At 36.4% G+C, this 21,103-nt stretch overlaps 1 protein-coding gene across 1 annotated transcript in view; it reads left to right on the top strand.

Annotated features, from left to right (window-relative positions):
- LOC107583566 (ABC transporter G family member 23-like) overlaps positions 1–17,408 on the top strand; it is a 23,746-nt gene extending 6,338 nt beyond the window's left edge. The window contains exons 5-20 of the mRNA XM_016269837.1: positions 1,110–1,217; positions 3,810–3,903; positions 5,698–5,772; positions 5,870–6,041; positions 6,247–6,343; positions 6,633–6,801; positions 7,087–7,187; positions 8,204–8,274; positions 8,616–8,665; positions 8,755–8,811; positions 9,078–9,148; positions 9,337–9,425; positions 9,808–9,911; positions 13,257–13,416; positions 14,379–14,483; positions 16,675–17,408. Of these exons, the coding sequence (XP_016125323.1) occupies positions 1,110–1,217; positions 3,810–3,903; positions 5,698–5,772; positions 5,870–6,041; positions 6,247–6,343; positions 6,633–6,801; positions 7,087–7,187; positions 8,204–8,274; positions 8,616–8,665; positions 8,755–8,811; positions 9,078–9,148; positions 9,337–9,425; positions 9,808–9,911; positions 13,257–13,416; positions 14,379–14,483; positions 16,675–16,781 (1,630 nt within the window). The 3' untranslated portion in view covers positions 16,782–17,408. The remainder of the gene's footprint in view (positions 1–1,109; positions 1,218–3,809; positions 3,904–5,697; positions 5,773–5,869; positions 6,042–6,246; positions 6,344–6,632; positions 6,802–7,086; positions 7,188–8,203; positions 8,275–8,615; positions 8,666–8,754; positions 8,812–9,077; positions 9,149–9,336; positions 9,426–9,807; positions 9,912–13,256; positions 13,417–14,378; positions 14,484–16,674) is intronic.
- Positions 17,409–21,103: the final 3,695 nt, after the last annotated feature.

Raw genomic sequence — 21,103 nt, 5'->3', positions numbered from 1 at the left:
TTGTTGTTTGTCATTTCTCCGATCACAAATGCAGACATGGTTTTATGTTTACGCGGCGCAATACGCAATGCAAAGCGTAAAAACACAGTTTAAGTCATTACAATCAGTAATTATGTCCCCACTGGATGCAACAAATGCCTCGTTTGTAATGGGTTTTATTGGTTTTGTCTCGTCGCGCCGGGACACATGGAAACCATAGACTGTATGATGGAAACACAGTATGGTAAGGGGCGTAACATTTCTGTCACACGCTTGAGGTATTCAGCCAATCACAACACACTGGATAGCTGGCCAATCAGAGCACACCTCGCTTTTCAGACCGATGAGCTTTGTAAAAATCAACGCGTTTCAGAAAGGCGGGGCATAGAGGAGAAACAATAATGTACATTATGTGGAAAATAATGTGTTTTTTACCTTAAACCGCATAAACATTGCATTACACCAAATACACAAAATAATGTTCTTTTTAGCAACATCATATGACCCCTTTAAATAATTAATGTTCTTTTTTTTGTAGTTTAGTGTAATAGTTGACTGCTCAATTTGTTAGTAATTAGAAGCATTTCCTGTGCCAAATATTGTTTCTAAAAAGTAAATTAAACTGATTTTGCTTTTAGAGTGTACACTATATACAGTCCATTGCTGCACACATCAGTATTAGCTAAATAAAATCCATAGAAAACTAGAAGACTTTGCATATTTTTGATTGCTTATATTTTATATTGCAAACTGTTCTTTGCTTATCTATACTAATTTTTTATATATGACCATTTTTAATGTATTTTTTGTGTTTACTTATTACTTTTAATAATTTATTTTAATATTTACTATAAATTGAAGCTTGTAGAAAGATTCAAATTTCATTTCATCAGCAAATACAGTTGTCTGTGAAAGCCTGAAAAAAATCTCACAATTCTGAGTTTATATCTTGCAATTCTGGACCTTTTTTGTTCAGTGGTGAAAATGGTCTTCCACAGTCTGCAATGTTGTTACACATTTGGCAAATAAAACATTGGGTTAATTTCTGTATTTTTTTAATTAATTAATTAATTTATTTGATGAAAGTTCATAACTGATTATTTCCGTACATTTTTATTTGCTTTGTTCAGTGGAGGCCAGCGGCGGCGTGTCTCACTTGGAGCTGCTCTGCTTCAGAACCCACAACTTCTGATCCTGGATGAGCCCACTGTAGGAGTGGACCCTGTTTTACGGGCCAAGTATGCACAATGTACCTCTATCTCCAGTATTCATCCGTCTTTACCTTCCATCGCATCTTCCCATTACCTTTATTAACCTTCTAATGCACTCATACTACTACCAGCACTACCAGTCTGTCTGTCCTGTATATGTGTTTGTGGATTAACCTTGTTCTGCATTCTAAAAGCATGAGGTTTTTGCCCTGCACCACTCATTTCTCTTTCTCTCTCTCTCTCTCTCTCTCTCTCTCTCTCAGACATCTCAGCTTAACATTTTAGCTTACATTCATAACTGTGCAGTTACTTTCCTCTTAAGTGAAAGGCTTTCCTAGTATCTTGTGTTTTCATCACACCTTGAAGTTCATTTCATGAACTTATTCATTTGTTCATACTATAATTATTCAAGTGGCCTTTTCAAAGATTTGCCTCAGTGAATTGGTAGTATGAAGATCCTTCACAATGCATAATGGGCAAAACAAATCCCAGTGGACTCTTTTGCATGCCTTTGTTTGATCTTTCCATGTGAGAGCATCCTGAGTATGTGGCTTGCTGAAGATTATTTTGCCTTCTGCTCAAGATTCTAACTCATTATAAACTTTTCAAGAAAAGAAGCTTTATGCTGTAAATTCTCAGTGACAATCTTCATTTATTCTTGAGTTTGAGTAATTCTTGAACAAAAGGAAGTAAAGAACATGTAGAAGGAGCAGTATTCATGAAAGGAGTGAGTCTGTATGGGCTAAAAGAGGGTCACTGTGTCACAGTTTTGCATATGATGCATGGTATGTGAAAACTAGAAATATATTATTTTTAACCACAGCCCTCTGTTATTGGTGGTTTTATTACTTCAGAATGTTTTATTGTTTAGAAAAGCTAATATCCAGAGAAACACATTTTTTATGTTTTCTGCATTTCTATATTTAATTTTTAGGTTAAATTAATTCATTTTTATGCTGAGATCACATGGGTTCCAGTCAGACCCCGTTGAACCCTGCTGAAATCCTTTTACATAACAGACTATGGGCCAAGCCTGTCTAAACCTTGAACCATTTTGGGGTGCTTTGCTTTGTAAGATACTAACCTATGCATTGTGTGTATGCTAAGAATGTTAATTGACCAGACCACATACACACTACTGTTCTAAAGTTTGGGGTCAGTAAGATATGCTCACCAAGGTTACATTTATTTATCAAAAATAAAGTAAAAACTGAAATATTGTGAAATATTACAATTTGAAATAGCTTGTCTATCTTCAGTGTCAAATGACCCTTCAGAAATCATTCTAATATGCTGATTTGGTGCTCAGGAAACATTTCATTATGACTGTTCATTTAAAAATGTATTTCATTATAAATGTTGATAAAAAGAAATATTAATGGAAATATTATGTTTTTTCTAAATTCATTGATCAATTGAAAGATAAAAAGAACAGCATTTATTTGAAACAGAAATATTTTGTAATATAAATGTATTTACTGTCACTTTTCATTAATTTAAGTCCTTGCTGAGTAAAAATGTTAATTTTTTTCTTTTTAAAAAAAAATCTTACTGACCCCAAACATTTCAAAGGTGGCGTAAATCATTGCAATTTTTATGACATAAAAGTGTTCATGACTTATTGTTGTCAAAGGAATCTGGGCTCAAAAATCACCTGATTTTATTTCCTGATCATTTTTCTCCCTCTCTGTGTCCTGACACTTTCCACTTTATAACGGGTTGTGTTATCCCATGCCACTTGTGGATTCATAGGTTTAATTCCCAAGGAATGTTTGTATTAATAATAAGTATATGAACTAAAGGTAGGTTGCTTTAGATAAAAGCATCAGCCAAATGCAAACATGTAAATCTCATAGTGGCCTATTTACACCTGGTCATTTCATGCGTTTTCGTTGATCTGATATCTCTGATTTGTTCAAACGTTTCCATTTACACTTGGCCACATAAATGTGTCGTCGCAAAATGGATATAAATCTGATTTTCAATTCCCGCGCTATATTTAAATTTAACAGAGTTCCCGTCAACGTAATAAAAAGAGCTACTCGTCTGCGGCAATTAAGTAACTACAATGTCATATAGCCTATAACACGCTCTCACACGTTTATTATTTTAACATTTTGGGAGGAGCAAAATTTACATAGGCCTATGTGGTTTCAACAACCAGATGCATTTACACTTGTCCAGTTTCGTCTGGAATGCGACCCAGACCACCTCCTGAAGTGGTTTGAGCGATCGGATTTATATCCGTCTCGAATGCGTTTCGGAGGGCATTTACACCTGGTCTTTTCACGATAGCTATCCGATCAGAAAAAACGCATGAAGTGACCAGGTGTAAATAGGCCTAAAGGTCTCCTATTGCGGGCTTTGATCTTGAAATGAGCTGATAATGAATAAAATGCAGCACTTATCTTTTAATTTCGTTGACGTGAACTTCGAAAGATCGGATTTATATCTGTTTTGCGATGACACATTTGTGGCCAAGTGTAAATGGAAACGTTTTAACAAATCAGATATCCGATCAGCGAAAACGCATGAAATGACCAGGTGTAAACATGCCCATAAAGACAAAAGTTCCATAAAAAGCACAGCACTCATGCAACAAATTTTCCACTTCTACAGGATATGGCAGCACCTGGTAGACATTGTAAGAGGAGGACAGGTTTCTGTCATTATTACAACACATTACATTGAGGAAGCCAGACAAGCCAATACGGTAAGATACCTTCCTGTTCTGACCACAAACCTGTACCAGAATTCACTCCCACTCTTGTTAAAATATAAAGATGCTCAGTTTAAATGTGAAGCTATAGAACAGAAGTGCATGATTTAATAGAGTCATTCTTAGATTTCTGGTGTGGGTGTGTGTTTCTTGGACAGCCGAACTACTCAACTCATTACTCATACAGATTTGTTTCTGTAATCCCTTATTACAGTTTTGACTCATTTGCCAAATGTACTTTGTACTGTGGCCTATTACATAACTTTAAAACTAGCTTTTGGCAAAAAAGTACAGGTGAGCTTTTATTTTTGAATTGGCAGACATTTTCTTTAAAAATAAATGCTGGGGTTTTAGAGTTTTAACTAGACTGTTTCATGGTATTGGTATTATTTTTACATGATAACTTATTTCATGCAATAATTAGGGTATATTACTGTATATTGTGTCAAAAAAGGCACTGGTATACATCAGACAAGAGATTCCGGCTGTAGAATTGGGAAAGATTTAAGTCAACTGACTCTATTGTTTAATTTTATTTCTGTTTGTCTTGAGGGCATGATGTCAGTTGTGTTCAAAGTTGCGCATAATTTTGTCTGACTGTATAACGTCAACCAGACAGTTGCTACATCCTGTTGATATATTACTCTTGAGTTACATGCACAAATGACACAGACTGACACCAAAGACACAATCACAACATGCTTATTTACAGTACACTCACCGACCCAGAACAGTGATGTGAATTTCTAAAAATGAGAAGCATTCCTTAAACAACAATACTACACACCTTTCTCTGTCTGCCATCATTCTCTACTCGTAGGTAATGAGATCTCTGTTGTTTCTCTTAGACTTACTTTTGCTTCAGTTTTCAGCTTCTCCGAAAAACAGACCTTGGTAATCTCACGTGTCTTCTTTTTTTTCAAAAGATTGTTACAAACTGTGCTCACGTTTGCCAAGTCAGAGGTCTCAAAATGTACTCATATCTTTCCTCAAATTTCTACAAGACCAAATCATGTGAGCAATGCTGTCCACATTAAATTATAGCACTGCTCCTGCTTCAAGTCAACAATTGTTTAATTTATTTATATTTTTATTTCTCCTTGAGTAAATTTGTAAGTGAATCATCTTAGACTGATTTATACGTGAATGAATAACTAGTAATAGTTCACCTAAAAAATGAAAATTTGCTGAAAATGTCCTCACCCTCAGGCCATCCAAGATGTAAATTAGTTTTTTTTTCTTCATCAGAACAGATTTGGAGAAATGTAGCATCACTTACATCACTTGCTCACCAGTGGATTTTCTGCAGTGTATGGGTGCCGTCAAAATGACAGTTCAAAGAGCTGATTAAAACATCACAATAATCCACAGCATGACTCCAATCCATCATGTTTTGGTCAGAAGCGATGGTTTAAAGTTAAACTGCCTTACTGATGGATTTGTTTCTTACAAACACACAGCTTTTCACTTCGCAACATATAAACTGATGGACTGGTGGCATGTAGACTATTCGTGGATTATTATGTTGTTTTTATCAGCTGTTTGGACTCTCATTCTGAGGCACCCATTCACTGCAGAGGATGTATTGGTGAGCAAGTGATGTAATGCTACATTTCTCCAAATCAGTTCTGATAAAGAAACAAACTCATCAACATCTTGGATGGCCTGAGGATGAGTACATTTTCATTTTTGGGTGAACTATTCCTTTAAACCATTATACCATTAGGTCTTCTAAGCTATAAAAGAGCAACATGAGCAATAAAAACAGTGTTTTTTCTGTCTCTTTAGGTGGGTTTGATGAGGAATGGTCGATTATTAGCTGAAGGTCCCCCGGATGCTGTTATGAAGCAACACAATGCAGCAGTAAGTGCACACAAACACGCACATATCTCATATGCATGTACTGTACATGCAAAATGGTTTATTTAACCTTTCAAATGCATCAATGTTTGTGCATTAGACATTAGAGAGTGCATTCTTGCAACTTTGTGAGGACTCTGATCAGATGGGCTCCAAACAGAGACCTCAGGGCCGTCTGCTGGACAGCAGCCCATCTCCAGACAGTATGAGAGATGAGAGCAGAGAGCCCATACTGAGAACAAGCGCACCAGAGGACATACCCAAATATAAAGGTACAACAAAGAGGGAGAAATTCACTTGCTCTAAAATACTGCATGCAAAAGTTAAACTAAAACTGAAATAGAAATTCACTTTTGTATTGACATAAAATGTCACTGGTTTCATAAATGTACCTAAAAATATGTATTTAGAATAACAGCTTTTGATCACCGTTGAGACTGTGATGCTTGCAGCTGAAATGTTCTTGTGTCTCTACAGCTGACTGGAAAGTGCGAGCTAGACACATCATACCAAAATGGCGTAACATTGCAGCGCTGATGATCAAGACGATTGTTCGAATGAGGAGAATGCCAGGGTATTGATGTCTTAAAGTATTTATGGACCCTTTGGACAGACTGTGATTTTTACTGTGAAGTTTAAAACATTTTTTTTTAAAAATATTATTTCGTATTATTAAGCAAACTGAATAAATGGATGACTGCAGTAAAAAATGGAATTAAACGTAATAACCACTTTCTTAAATGTACTTAAATATCTTACTGTTGTCCTTCACAAACAATCTCTTGCACTGTGCATATTTCTGATAACCAAAGCATTTTAACTCAAAACAAAGTTTTGTGTACGGTCTTCTGGTTTGTACTCAGGTCCATTTGTTTCCAGTTCTTGTTGCCTGTAATTCAGATCTGTCTGATGTGCTTGTGTATTGGTGGAGACCCCAAAGGCATTGATGTGGCAGTGGTCAATAATGAAACCAGTCCCAGTGCCTATAGTAGATCACTACTGTCCTTCCTTGACAACACAAGTGTATACAAGGTAAACATAAAATTTACAAAATAAAGTTCCTGTGTAAATAGTACTAAAATTTTGACAATATAAGGTCTTCTTTTTTATTCTTTAAAAAATAATATATAAAATACAAAGAGTACAACAGAAATTAGAGACAGACAGACTCTTATTCTCTCACTTCCTCTTTTCTTGATTTCACTTCAACAAATCGGAGAAACAAAAACAAATTTATAAATAGTCAAGAGAAAAAAACTGTACATTTTCAGTGTTCATTTCTAGATCAAAATACATTTTCCTGTTTCCTTTCTGCAGGTGAGCTTGTCTCATTCTGAAGCTTTTGCTGGTATCTATAATGGGGAATACTGGGGTGTCATAGAGTTTGGGGAGAATTTCACCAGCTATCTAACCAAAAGGTGAGCTCCATTGTGTAAAAAGTTTATGAAAATGACCTGAAAGAACATGTTTTGCTTTGATGTTGTGACCAAAGAATGTCAGCCAAGTTTCATAATCCTGATCGTAAAACTCACCTTGAGAAAGTCACTTGTTTGTTCTGTCAAATAAGCTGTCATTTGATTGTGCATGTTTATAAAAACAAAAATTTGGACCATGCGACTTGTTTGGCCAGTTCATTTACAACTTCTATTTTAACCAATAAACTCTATTGTTAACCAACACGGCAAGTAGATCTATTTTTGTCCAGCCTCTTTTTTTTGTTCATTAGAGGGCGACTTCAAATGAACTCATGGTGATGATTTTTCTGCATCTTCTTAAGGTGTCATAGAGGTTCTTAATGCAATATTAGACCCATCCCTCGTATTAAGGGTTCACTTACATCAGCTGATCATGCACACTCAAATATCATACACATAACACAAACACCTGCCTCATAGTCAGAAACACTCGACTGCGTCACTGCACACACCTACACACACCAGCCCTGTGTATTCACACACACAAACACAAGAACATACCAATATGATGGGCAAAAAATGACTGCATGTGAACGTTTTCCCATCTGACATTAAACATTAGGCCTGATTATGTCATCAACTACCTGTATGAGGTGTTTTCCTTTCAGCCTAAAAAACGCAAGCATTCATGTAAACAACATGACGTGTCAGGTGAGAATGACTGTAGCAGAGCGACTGATGGGGAGAGTGTTGGAAGAGGCTAAAAGGAGTGAATCACAGTGTTTTTAAGGTGAAGAAAAGCAGGTCTGTCCTGCCTTTCTGTGTTAGTCTTTCCATATGTGTCATGTTTTGTGCATCACTGTCCTGACTGGAGCTTTTTGAAGATCACACATTTATATTTTTCTTATTTGGTTTAAACATGACCCATGTTCGACGTAACAGCTGTGGCTTTAAATGGTAAATGAGTAAAATTATGTTTAAATGTATGCTTATTTGTTTGTGTGCTTGTGTGTGTGCAGGATGCTGCAGCCCAGAGTCTCCAGAGATGTGGTTGAAGGAGGATCAGTACATGTTTGGCTGGATCTGACCAGTGAGTTTTATTCACTTTTAGTCCAATCAATATTACTTGGCTTTTGATTTCACTTGACCTCATATTGCTGCCACAAGAGGGTGCCCTTTATGTCTTGAGAGCCTTTATGGCTGTGGCTGAATTGAATCTCTGTTGAACTGATTTGCAGTGAATTTTGCATGAATCTTTGGAAATAAAGTGGAATTCAAATGTCTGAGACCATTATTAGCTTCTATTTTACATGTTTTTAATTAATGCATTTAGATTTTTTTATTACATATTTTATGTGGTTAGATAAACAATTTTGAGTTAAGCAATTAAACTCTATTTCAGTATAACATTTGTACTCATCAACATTTCAGACCGACAAATTGCCCTGATGCTGCAGAAAAAACTTCATGAGGCCTTTGAGGTTAGTTTTAAAGATGTACATTTAAGTTTTTTCCCATCCTTTGAACACAAGAAACTGTTTTTCCTTGTCTTATTCTGATCTTTCAAAAGGCTTTTATAGAGACAAAGCTGGGGAGTTTGTCATACATGGTGGCCGTCCCTATAAAAGTGAGTACAGAGCACTGATGTTCTTAATCAATGGGGAATTTCAAAGTTCGAATGAGTCATACACCTTTGTTCTCAATATTCTTTATGTAATTTTATTGTCTTTTTTTCTCTTCATCTCTATCTTTTTCTCTTTTATCTAATTTTAATTCTCTGTGTGCCTTTTACTACTATCCTCTCATATATCTGTCTTCTTTTTCTTTATACCTCGCTTTATTCTTCCTTTCTTAAAATACCCTCCTTATTTCTTGTTTCATGTGGTTTCATAGTTTGAAGAACCTATATATGGCAATAAGAACACAGATTTCACAACTTTTGTGACACCAGGAGCTGTTTTGAGGTAAACACACATGCAGTACATTCACATGTATGCCATTAATTAAATCAATCACAACATTAATACACACACACACACACACACACACTTACAGCCATTCAAATGTATTACTATACTGTCGGATAATACTACTGCATCATGATGGACCTCTTTCCAATATCATTTATCTCTTCTTTTCTTTCTCGTTTTAGCATCACATTTTACCTGGCAGTGGGGTTGACCGCTCTGTCCTTTGTGTTAGAGAGAAAGGAGGGGCTGCTGGACAGGTGCTGGGTGGCAGGTGAGAAGGCTCACATCAACCAGATGGCCATCATTTGATTTAGGAATAAATTCAGTAAAGAATCGTGGCACTTTTGAATCGAGTATTTCAGCATAAAATTCTGTCTTGTTTCCTTACCACCTTTTAGATTAGAATAAGCGGGCACATTTATTGAATTCAACCCTTACTTTTCATCAAGACTTCATGAACAAGCAGTTTTAGAGATTTACCAATAGAGGGAGCTGATCACCCACAGCAGCTAAAAACATGAGCAGCATAGTTTTAAAAACACCTGGTAAGCATTTCATAGATGTGGGAGAAATTGCACAATTGGTGGCTGACTAAATACTTTTTTGCCCCACTGTATGTGAATATATGTTTCTTTGTGTGTGTTTCTCTAAAGGTGTAAGTTCTCTGGAGACCATGCTGGCACACCTCTTCTCACAGCTGTTTGTTATCAGTGTTCAGATCATCCTTCTGCTGATCTTCATCCTGCTGGTCTTCAAAGTGAGTGTGTGTGTGTGTGTGTGTGTGTGTGTGTGTGTGTGAGAGAGATAGAGAGAGATGTGTGTTTGTTTGTCAGCTGTGTGTCTATCTATCATTAATAATTTACATTCATGTCTACATCCACACTAGCGTTTTCAAGCATTTTCCATACATTTCTCATCCACACTGAAACGCCAGTAAACGTTAAATTCACTTTACTACACGATCCAGAGGGAACAGACATGATACTGTACGTTTTTGTGCAATTCTTCTGGCAGGATCATTTTATTTAGGAAAATATCTCACCATTCAATGTCCAGGTCGCATTCACTCACGATTGTATGTCAGATCTAAAATGCAACTGCCTTCATGTTTTGCCATAAACAGCAATCGCGAGTAAATTTTCTGTCATCTTTGCAGGACTGTGCTGAGTGTACGGAGTAACACATCTGTAACAATAGTGTGAAAGTGAATAGCACATAACAGGCACAATACCGGTATAAACATAGATATCTATTGGTACAGTATGCGTCACATTACTAAATTTGCGTCATCGTTTTCAAAAGCCTCCGTTTTCACAGTCCACACTACAATGCGAAAACGACGTTTTCAAATATATCCACTTTGGACAGCATTTTCAAAAAACTCGGTTTTCTTTGACAAAACGCCGTCTCAGTGTGGATGGAAGGCCAAAATGGAGAGAAAAAGAACGTATTAGTGTGGACAAGGCCTTAGTAGTCCACTGTGAAGTAGTGTACCACTGTGTAGTGTAGTGCAGGACTGTACACAATATTTACACAAGACCAAAAGCAATCTAAAGTCAAATTTCAAGCAATCAGATCCTCTCAACTTAGGTTTTAGAAGGATATTTAACCAGAATCTCTTTTTCTTCTTTTATTAACAAATAATTAGAAATTTGTGAAAAGGTGTATATTTTTCAATGTATAAGCTAGATATGTTTATACATTGGCATTCAAAAGTTTCGGTTCGTAAGATTTTTATTTATTCATGTTTTTGAAAGATGTCTCTGAAGGCTGTATTTATTTGATAAAAAATACAGCAAAAAAAGTACTAACACAAAGTATTATTACAATTAGAAAACTGAAGAAAGAAATTCATACAGGTTTGGAACAACTTAAGTTTGAGTAAATGATGACAGACTTTTCATTTTTGGGTGAAGTATTCCGTAAAGGGATATTCAAAAATGAAAATTTTGTGATTAATTGCTCACCCTCATGTCGTTCCAAACCTGTAAGACCTCTGTTCATCTTTGGAACACAAATTAAGATATTTTTGATGAAATCCGAGCGCTTTCTGACCCTGCATAGACAGCAACACAACTGACATGTTCAAGGCCCAGAAACGTAGTAAGGACAACGTAGTACCACAACATATGCATGTGATACTGCTGAACCAGGAGCCAGCCTTGTTTACAAGCACAGGTATTCACACGCATGTGTTGTGGTACTCTTGTGAATAAAGTTGTTATTTTTGTTTTCTTTGCACATAAAAAGTATTCTCGTAGCTTCATAAAATTAAGGTTGAACCACTGATGTCACATGGACTATTTTAACAATGTCCTTACTACCTTTCTGGGCCTTCAATGTGTTAGTTGTTTTGATGTCTATGCAGGGTCAGTTACCTCTCAGATTTCATCAAAAATATCTTAATTTGTGTTTCGAAGATGTCTTAAGAAGGTCTCATGGGTCTTAGGGGTTTGGAACAACACAAGAGTGAGTAATTAATCACAGAATTTTCATTTTTGGGTGAACTATCCCTTTAGGTAGGCTATGTTCATTCATTTCTATCGTCTGTTTGAACTCGGCACTGTTTTCATTCGGGAAACGGTCTGTAAAAAGCATTTCACATGTTCGGGGTGAGCAGGGCACAAACGCAGGGTTAATTGTAACACTACAAGATTTACAAAATTTCACAATATTTCCTTGACACATATCTCTATATAGAGAAAAAATGTGCCAAAGTTCAAAAATCTTTTGAAGATATTGCTGAACATTTATTTAACCATTGCAAAAGTACATTTCTGACTGAAGTAAATTTGTCATCGTGGTTTTTAGTGTTTATTTAAAATGAGATGCATCTGTTTATTATTTTTAACTTTTTCACAATTATTTTAATCTCAAAACTGTTTTAGATGGTTCTGCTTTGCTGCTTATGCTTTGCTAAAAAAGTGTTGTGTTGTGCTCCGCTCTCCCCTACACGCTGAAAGACCATAAATGCATTTTCTGCGCTGAACCCCGCGATGAGTTTAGCAACACTCGCAGCGCAGATTACAGCTCACTGGAGTGAGCCTGTTTCACGTTTTTATGGACGTTTCATATTTTAACATCTGTAAACAAAGAAATTAAAACTTAAATATTAGTAGTGAAATTTTACAGTTGTACTCTAAAATAAAATGGTTATTTTTCTTAAATACTTAATTTCTGTCATATTAAACTTTTAATTAAGATTAGGCTTAAAGTAATGTCAGTTGTTTTTTTTTATTTCAAATATTTTGGTGGGTCGTGAAATAGATTATACTTGTCTAGGTGGGTCGTGGAATGGAAAAGTTTGGGAACCCCTGAATTAGGGTCTGTCAATTGTCCTGTGCTCTGTGAATTTTAGAAACAGCCCTGGGACTGAGCCATGTAAGTTAATTTATTCATAAATAATACCTTGCTTTGTGTCTAGTGATTTGCGCTTGACCACCGTGGCAACAAAGGGATTGCATTGGTAACAGACCCCGCTGTAGATTAGCGATTCTATTTCTGATGTGTAACTCTAGCAGTAAAGATGCTACACTGACTTACATGTTCTGTGTAATCAGCCAATAAGAGCTGTGAGCTTCACACTCGCTTATGATGTCTGTGTCATGCCGGTATGTTCAGACATTATAGGATTGAATCACTGTTTAAAAACAACCTATTGTTAAATATTACACATATGTATTGTTTTTGCAACATAATGTTAAAATGGTATATTTGACACTTTATGTCAGGGGTGCGACCTGAAGAACAGCACGGGGACTAAAATAGCACTTCACAGGAAGTGGAGAGGGAAAATTACCCAGTAGTCATTCTGTACTTCTTGCTACAGATTACGTTCAATTATACAATAGTAAATTAACTCTACATTTAAGAGTGCATTTATAGTATGATGAAAAAATATAATACATGCACATGTAAATATAATGCACATAAAAACATTAAGCAGGATCACTCATATTTTATATTTACATAAATTATTTCATATCTGAAAGTGTCATCATACCCTGTGTGATTCATATGGATGCTGTGAACTGGAATACAGATCTTTCATAATATTTTTATCATTATCACCATATTTTTCATGTCTCTTTCTCTATTGCAGATTCCTAATGAAGGATCTCTGGCTTTGGTGATCTCACTGATTGTGCTGCAGGGAGTGATGGGAATCTCCTTTGGACTGGTCATTTCCTCTGCTATCGATGACGAACAGTCAGCCAATCAGGCAGCTCTTGGAATCTTCTACCCCAACCTCATCATTAGCGGTACACTGTTTGATCTCACAGATGTTAAAAAATACATTAGATAGGATAAGGTTACACTGTGGCTTGTTTTACTTGCTATTATTTGTATTTAAGTTACCCTTAAACCTCACTCTTTTGTATTGATGTAGCCCTCTATGTTAAGATTGTCTGTCATTTCTCCCTCCACCCCAAAATGGTGCAGTCCAGAAAATATAATAAGAGCTGTATTAGGGCCATACTATCTGGGTGTGTCCAGTGGATTGATAGTGGAGTGGAATAAACGGAGTGAATGATGATTGATGGATGAGATGAAAATGGAAAGGAAATATAGATGATTATTGTAAAGAAATGGAAGGAAATTCTCCTTAGTGAGGCCTTGACCCAACGTACCGGTCATAATTCACATTAAAACGCACCATCTAATTAGTCATTTGTGACCCTGGACCACAAAACCAGTCTTAAGTCGCTGGGGTATATTTGTAGCAATAGCCAAAAATACATTGTATGGGTCAAAATTATTGATTTGTCTTTTATGCCAAAAATCATTAGGGCATTAAGTAAAGATCATGTTCCATGAAGATATTTTATAAATGTAAATATATTAAAACTTAATTTTTGATTAGTAATCTACATTGCTAAGAACATCATTTGGACAACTTTAAAGGCAATTTTCTCAATATTTAGATTTTTTTGCACCCTCAGATTCCAGATTTTCAAATAGTTGTATCTCGGCTAAATATTGTCCTATCCTAACAAACCACACATCAATGGAAAGCTTATTTATTCAGATTTCAGATAATGTCTAAATCTCAATTTCGACAAATTTACCCTTATGACTGGTTTTGTGGTCCAGGGTCACATTTGTCATTTATGGCCTGCTGAAGTAACACAAACACACTAGTAACTACTAAAAATATACATATGTAGATGATGTTACAGATTAGAGTTTTACATGAATGAAATTAGTAATTTACCTCCTGTAGGTGTTATTTGGCCGGTTGAGTGTATCCCGTATCCTCTACGTTATTTGAGTCTAGTCCTGCCCCAGACCTACGCATCTGAAGCCCTGCGCTGCATCATGTACAGAGGTAGAGTATATGCACTCATGCAAACACACTCATTTAATATAGCACCGGTACCAATAAACTTATGATATAAATCTATTATTTATAGTGTATAATAATAATAATAATAAATATTACAATTTATTAGAAATATAAATATATTTATTTTAACTAAATTATTATTTTTTTATTTGATAAGACAACAATACATTTATCATTTTAATTATAATTTATTTATAATAACATCTTATAAATACATTTATAATTTTGTCAGTAATTTTATTTATTAATATATATATATGTATTTAATTCATATTTATATAAATATGTATATATATTTATGATCTAATCTATCTAATCTAAAAATAATACTATTTTATATTAATAACAACTTGGTATAAAAAGTATTTGTCATTTTGACATCCCTTTAGGAGACTGTATAAATCACAAACTCAAATGTGTACATAAAAACATGACAAATAGTGTGTTAGGTTGTAGTGGTTGTTGAGCTGTAGAGATGGAAACGGAGTGTCTGAAGCGTGTCTCTATCATCACATCACACATTTCAAATGGACTGCCCTACCCACACACCTCAGATATGTAACATCTCTTGTGTGATGTGTTTTCAACCGACACACGCACAACAATTCTCTCTGAAATCCCACTCAGCTAACATTTTCCCTCTGATACAAACATCTTGAGTTACAGCAGACTTCACGACACCTAACACTCTTCTCGCTCAATTATTCACGGAGCAGGAGGAGCGTCTGCCTCCATTCCTAAATTAAACACACAGCTTCCCTGTTGTTTACCTGCCAGCATTGCTCACGAACGGGAACCGGTTAGTTAGACAGTGAGCGGCTCAGATGACAACACGCAGTCAAAGTTCCAGTTCAAACATGTTAATTGACTGCTGATTAGTGATGCGCGGATGGAGGTTGTATCTGCAGGTCGGGTAATAAAAAAATACATTCTAATTAATTGTGGGTGGGTCGTTTATGGTGTGTGTTTATGGTGCATGTCAGCAATGTTGTCTTGGCACGGGCAGGGCGTGGTTGAGGTGGGGCTTGGGTAGACGATATTATCGAATATCGCGATATTTTAAAGGCGATTTTCGATAAGATATTTTTGACATATCGCCCAGCCCTAGTGGCCGGATCAGCTCTGGTGGCCGTGGAGCCGTAACACACCACAGATGTGTGCAGTGATGCGCAGATAAGCTCTCACGTCACTGAATCTGCTGTTAAAAATGAACTACCTATTCATCATATCATCATGCAAAACTAAGAATTAGTCTAATGAGAATCATTGTAATGTGACGATCGGGTGCGGGTTAGGTCGGTTATCTAAATCAGAGAAAAATATAGGTGCGGGTGGATCATTTATTTGAAGCAGTGGATTCGGCTGACGTTTTAGCTCATCCACGCATCTGTACTGCTGATACTGTACAGGCTAGATCAGAGCTGAAACTGGTCATGTTGTACAGACTATACATAAACCTGGTTTTCCCCTTCATTAATCTACCTGAGCCCTTTGGTTTTTGATTATGACGCCACAATGACATTGCTCTGGGGCGGTGTTATTGTTAACTAAACCTATTCCAAAAAATGTGTTAATTGATATAAAGCTGAAATAAAATATATGTTTAATGACTTAAACTTACAAAATGTAAATGAAAATTAGAACTGTTGCCTTGACAACTAAGTGAAATAAAGTAGTTAAAATGGAAGTACTAAAATTGGAAAGAAATTAGAGGTTACATAAAAAATGTGACAACATATGTAACCTAGAAACTATAAAATGTAATAAACTGAAAGTATAAAAATAAAAGCTAATTTAAAACATTAATAAATACTATAATAGTGTATGAATAATATTAAACTAACACTGCTCTGGGAGGAGTCTGTACATACTGTACAGAGTAAATATTGTCTTCCTCAATTTTACCTGTGACTGTCTTGTAGAACCAGATTTTTTACTATCTACATAAAGTTAGGTTAACTCAACAGCTGTCCTAAATGCTCCCCTCTATCATGTGCATGTAGTGTTGAAAAGTCTGATTCATTCTAGTGAATCGATTCAATCAGATGGTTCATGAGGCTTTCACAGATTTAAGTGTTTAATATTGAACAGTTTCCTTAAATATACATCGATTTGTTTTCTGTCTTCATGTTCTGGTACTGATCCTCTTACGATTCTCTTATTTAACATTCAGGTTGGGGTCTGTCCCATATGATGGTCTGGCGAGGTTTTGCAGTCACTCTGGGCTGGAACACATTCTTCCTTATGCTGGCAACGGTCATTCTCAAGCTGAGAATGTGAGAGGCTCTGCCAAGGAAAGGTGCTTCAGATTGGGTATAGTGGTGTTCGGCGAGGCCAAAAGATAATTGACACATGGATTTGCCAATCTGAGCCTCTCTCTCATTTAATATGCCATTCACCCAAAACTGGCGTCCCAAGGACCATCAGCGTGAAACTCAGGGCATCCCTCCACAAGCTAAGAGACCTATTCAACAAACAGTTTACTGACAATGTGACACATAACACCCATCATGAGTTTCACATGGGCATCAATTATTTAAAAAAATCCATCAAAGAAGAAGAAAGCACGTGTTGAAGCCAACTGTTGGAACTTTCCATACCCTCTTTTTCCCTGTGGTTTATGTAATGCATCCTGAATTCAAATTCACTTACTAGGTTTTTTAGTGCATGTTCCATATGCCTTGTCTGTGCCAGTAAACCTTAGACGGTGTACAACCAGACACCTAAATTGCTTTAGGGAAACCTACAATGTTGCCCACCCTTGTACTCCCTCATCCTGAACAGAAAGAGCACTGCTTAGCAAGGATTCTTCACTGGGCACAGTTCACCCTTGCAGAGGAGAGTTTTGTTTTCCAAACTGCTGCTTGTTCTTTTTTTATGATAAATGTTTTTAGATGAGCAGTCTGGGTGTTAATCCATCAAGTGCCATAAAGAAAATGAAGGAAGGACTGCAATGTTTACATTTGAGCACATAGCAGGCCAAAGTTAAACCTGCAAGTTGAACTGAAAAAACAAATTTAGTCCTGTTTTAATATATATTGTATTTGAAAGACAGCAGCACATACAGCACAGCACAAGCCATATGCTATGAGTTACTTGGACTAGTGAAAATAGTTTGATGAATATTTTAGCATAGTTTACTATCCATGCTGTTGATGTAATCTTAGCGTAGTTGTCCGAAGTGTTGAACATCACAATGTTTGTCAGTGTCAACTTCCATCTCTTATGCAACAGGTTCTGAAGATAGTGTTACCTGTTTTGATAACAAATGAGGATTGTTAATTTAATGTAAATTATGTTAAGTAAATTAAGTTAAGTAAATGATGTTGTGAAATTGCTCATTTCTATTGAATTGTCTCATTCCACTGTTAGAAACCGAAGACACTTCTAAGAATAAGCTAAAACTTTACTCCGTATTCTTCAGTTCTAGGAATGACTGGAAAAATGCCCATCCTCCTGTATCAAGCATCATTTATTACAGGAAATCAAACACCACACCCAGGTTACATGATCAGGATTCATAGTTGCTCGAAAAATATAGGCAATCCATTACTGGAAGTCAGCTGATAAATTTTATTTCTAAGAAAAGTGTTCTTCTCTGGTTTTTAAGTTTTATGAAAAGTTCACAAAACCGCAGCAATCATTGGGTTATCCAATATTCTGCTTTAATAAACACCACTTCCTTCACACCAAAATCACTTTATCATTTTAATGAGAATTGATGCAACTTTTCATAGAAATACAGGGGTGTTACTGTATATCAAGAAGAAAAACCGCATACAGATACAGTGTCTAAGTGACTAGATGACATCACCAGCAATTCACCCAGTGAAATCAATGTCTATAAATAGATTTTTTGCCAGTGTCTCACTGCTGTGTTAGGGCAGGTTTGGATTTAGAAAGAAAAAAAAACTCGAGGAAGAAATTACTTCTGAGAGAGAATCTACTGCAGCTCATCATTATTCTGTTAAATATATCTGAGAGAGAGCTAGATATTTATTTGCACTTTATGTTGATTTTAAGTAGGCCTATACTCTAAAAAATGCTGGGTTAAAAAGGGACAAACTCATCTAAATAATGATCTTTAAAAAAGCATCATATGACCCCTTTAAAATATGTCATTGCCACTGTTCTGTCTCAAGATGCACACCTGAAACTTTTTTTTCTAAGGCATTTTTATAAAAGCTGCTTAAATATCTTAATTTAACTAAGGCATTTAGTATCTGTAATATCATTGTGTTGTAGTGTTGGGTCGTTCTTGAACGATTCGTTCATTTTGAACAAATCTTGAATGTGACTCGGGAAGAACGAGTCGTCTCGGAGAGTGATTCGTTCAGTCGCGCATGCGCAATATCCTATAGGTCTTGTACTGGAATTAGTCAAGTAGTTCACCTGTTTCGAGTCATCGGGTTTTTCCGAGTCGTTCGTACATCACGTGACAGCCCCATAAGCCCAAACCCGAAGACTTGTCAGATAAGAGATGAGGTGAGCTAATCATAGACTGAAGACCCAGGTAAACAATGAATTAATCTTTTCTGTTTCTTATAGCAGTTTTGTATTGTTTATAGTGTGATCAACGTTTGTGTAAGTAGTAGACGTGTTAGGGAAGTAACATGTAACATTTTAATTATATTTTGCTAAAATGAACGAAATGACTCGAAAAAAGATTCGTTCATTTTGCTGCACGAGACTCAAAGGTCCGAGTCGGTAAAATGATCCAAACTTCCCATCACTAATGGAGTGACGTCAAGCATTGGCGAAATGAATTGTGGGTCCGTCGCGTATGGGGGTAGAATTGTTGCTTAATTCCAAATAAATAGAGATGTCACACTGTTTAATGCAGCTCAGAGGGACATGGGATGCTTTAACCTGCAGTTACAAATGCATAGATAATGTTTTGATATTGTAAACAAAAAAACAAACAAACAAACAAAAACAAAAAAAATTTGAAATTATTTAAAAAATATAAATGTGAAATTTAAACGATATCATTCTATTTATTTGTGGATCATAATCTATTTATTTGGAATTAAGCAACAATTCTACCCCCATAGTCGCGTCACGTTGGGTCCGTTGCTCGTGGCAGAAGTTGAAAACTTTTCAACTTTTCAAGCGCCAACGCAGGCGTCAGCCAATCAGATGACCTTATGCAAATACCCTAGCGCAGACGCTAGCCAATCGCGTTCATGCAACACCAAAAGACTAATGATTGGCTGTTGTCACTATGACTGTCGCGTCAGCACCAAGCTTCAGAAACGCCCTTCGTCAAGCGTTAACGCTGACGCCCCATGTGAATGGGGCCCAAAAGTTCAATTGCAGGGTTTTAAAGTTCAATTTTTTGTAGTATACTTAGAATTTAAAAAAAAAAAGTATATTTATTTTTCACTAGGGTACATAAGCCAAGACATTTTTTTAAAGGCTTTAAAAGTATTATTTCGTGTTGACTATTTTGTAGCATACTGTCAATGTAGGGTAACATGTCACACCTTTGCATGATGTGAGCTTCTTTATCTTATTTTCATTTAAAAAAATGCAACAGCACAACTTTTCCTTTCTATCGGCTGTGTTATGTCTGTTTGTTTTAAAGGGGTCATATGATGCGATTTCAATTTTTCCTTTCTCTTTTAAGTGTTACAAGCTCTTTGTGCATAAAGAAGATCTGTAAAGTTGCAAAGACTAAAGTCTCAAATCCAAAGCGATATTCTTTATAAAAGTTAAGAGTCAACCACGCCTACCTAAAACGGCTCATTCTAACACGCTGTAGTATTGTTGCTGCCGCCATGTCATGAAGGCACTGTGTGTTTCGTTGTGAAAGCGAAACTACTTTGTTTGGCCTTCCAAAAGAGGATGATATCTGCTTCGTCATGCCTAGAGTTGGTCCGTGCTGGTCACTGAGGAAATACATCAACTTCGCGCTGTGGATCGCCGGATCGGCTTTCACCGTGGATGAAGCAGAGTCCAGCCCGGGGTCGTCACATGTGGTTGCTGCACGCCCGCCGGCCGCGCTGTTCTTTTATGGAGGACTGTTTCCTGATCCTGGAAGAGTAGACTACAATGCCGGCTGTTCTGACTCACAGACTGTAAGTACATTTTCATTGAAAGGATTTGCCACTGATGATTCAAACGCGAGTTTTGAGCAGTGTAGAGTAGCGCTTGTTTGTCATTTCTCTGATCACAAATGCAGACATGGTTTTATGTTTACGCGGCGCGATGCAACACAACACGTAAAAAGACAGTATAAGTCATTATAATCCGTAATTATGTCCCCACTGGATGCAACAAATGCCTGGTTTGTAATGGGTTTTCATGTTTGTGAATCGTAGCTCCGGCCGGACACGGCATCACAGTATGTGAGGGGCGTAACATTTCCGTCACACTCTTGAGGTATTCGGCCAATCACAACACACTGGATAGCTGGCCAATCACAGCACACCTCGCTTTTTAAAACGATGAGCTTTGTAAAAATCTACGTGTTTCAGAAAGGCGGGGCATAGAGGAAAAACAATAATGTACAGTATGTGGAAAATAATGTGTTTTTTGAACTTTAAACCGCATAAACACATTTCATTACACCAAATACACAAAATAATGTTCTTTTTAGC

The sequence above is a fragment of the Sinocyclocheilus grahami genome, unplaced genomic scaffold, assembly GCF_001515645.1.
Source record: "Sinocyclocheilus grahami isolate Dianchi unplaced genomic scaffold, SAMN03320097.WGS_v1.1 scaffold54.1, whole genome shotgun sequence".
NCBI lineage: Eukaryota > Metazoa > Chordata > Actinopteri > Cypriniformes > Cyprinidae > Sinocyclocheilus > Sinocyclocheilus grahami.
Note: the sequence above shows the minus strand (reverse complement) of the source record. Positions and strands in the feature narration are given on the sequence as shown.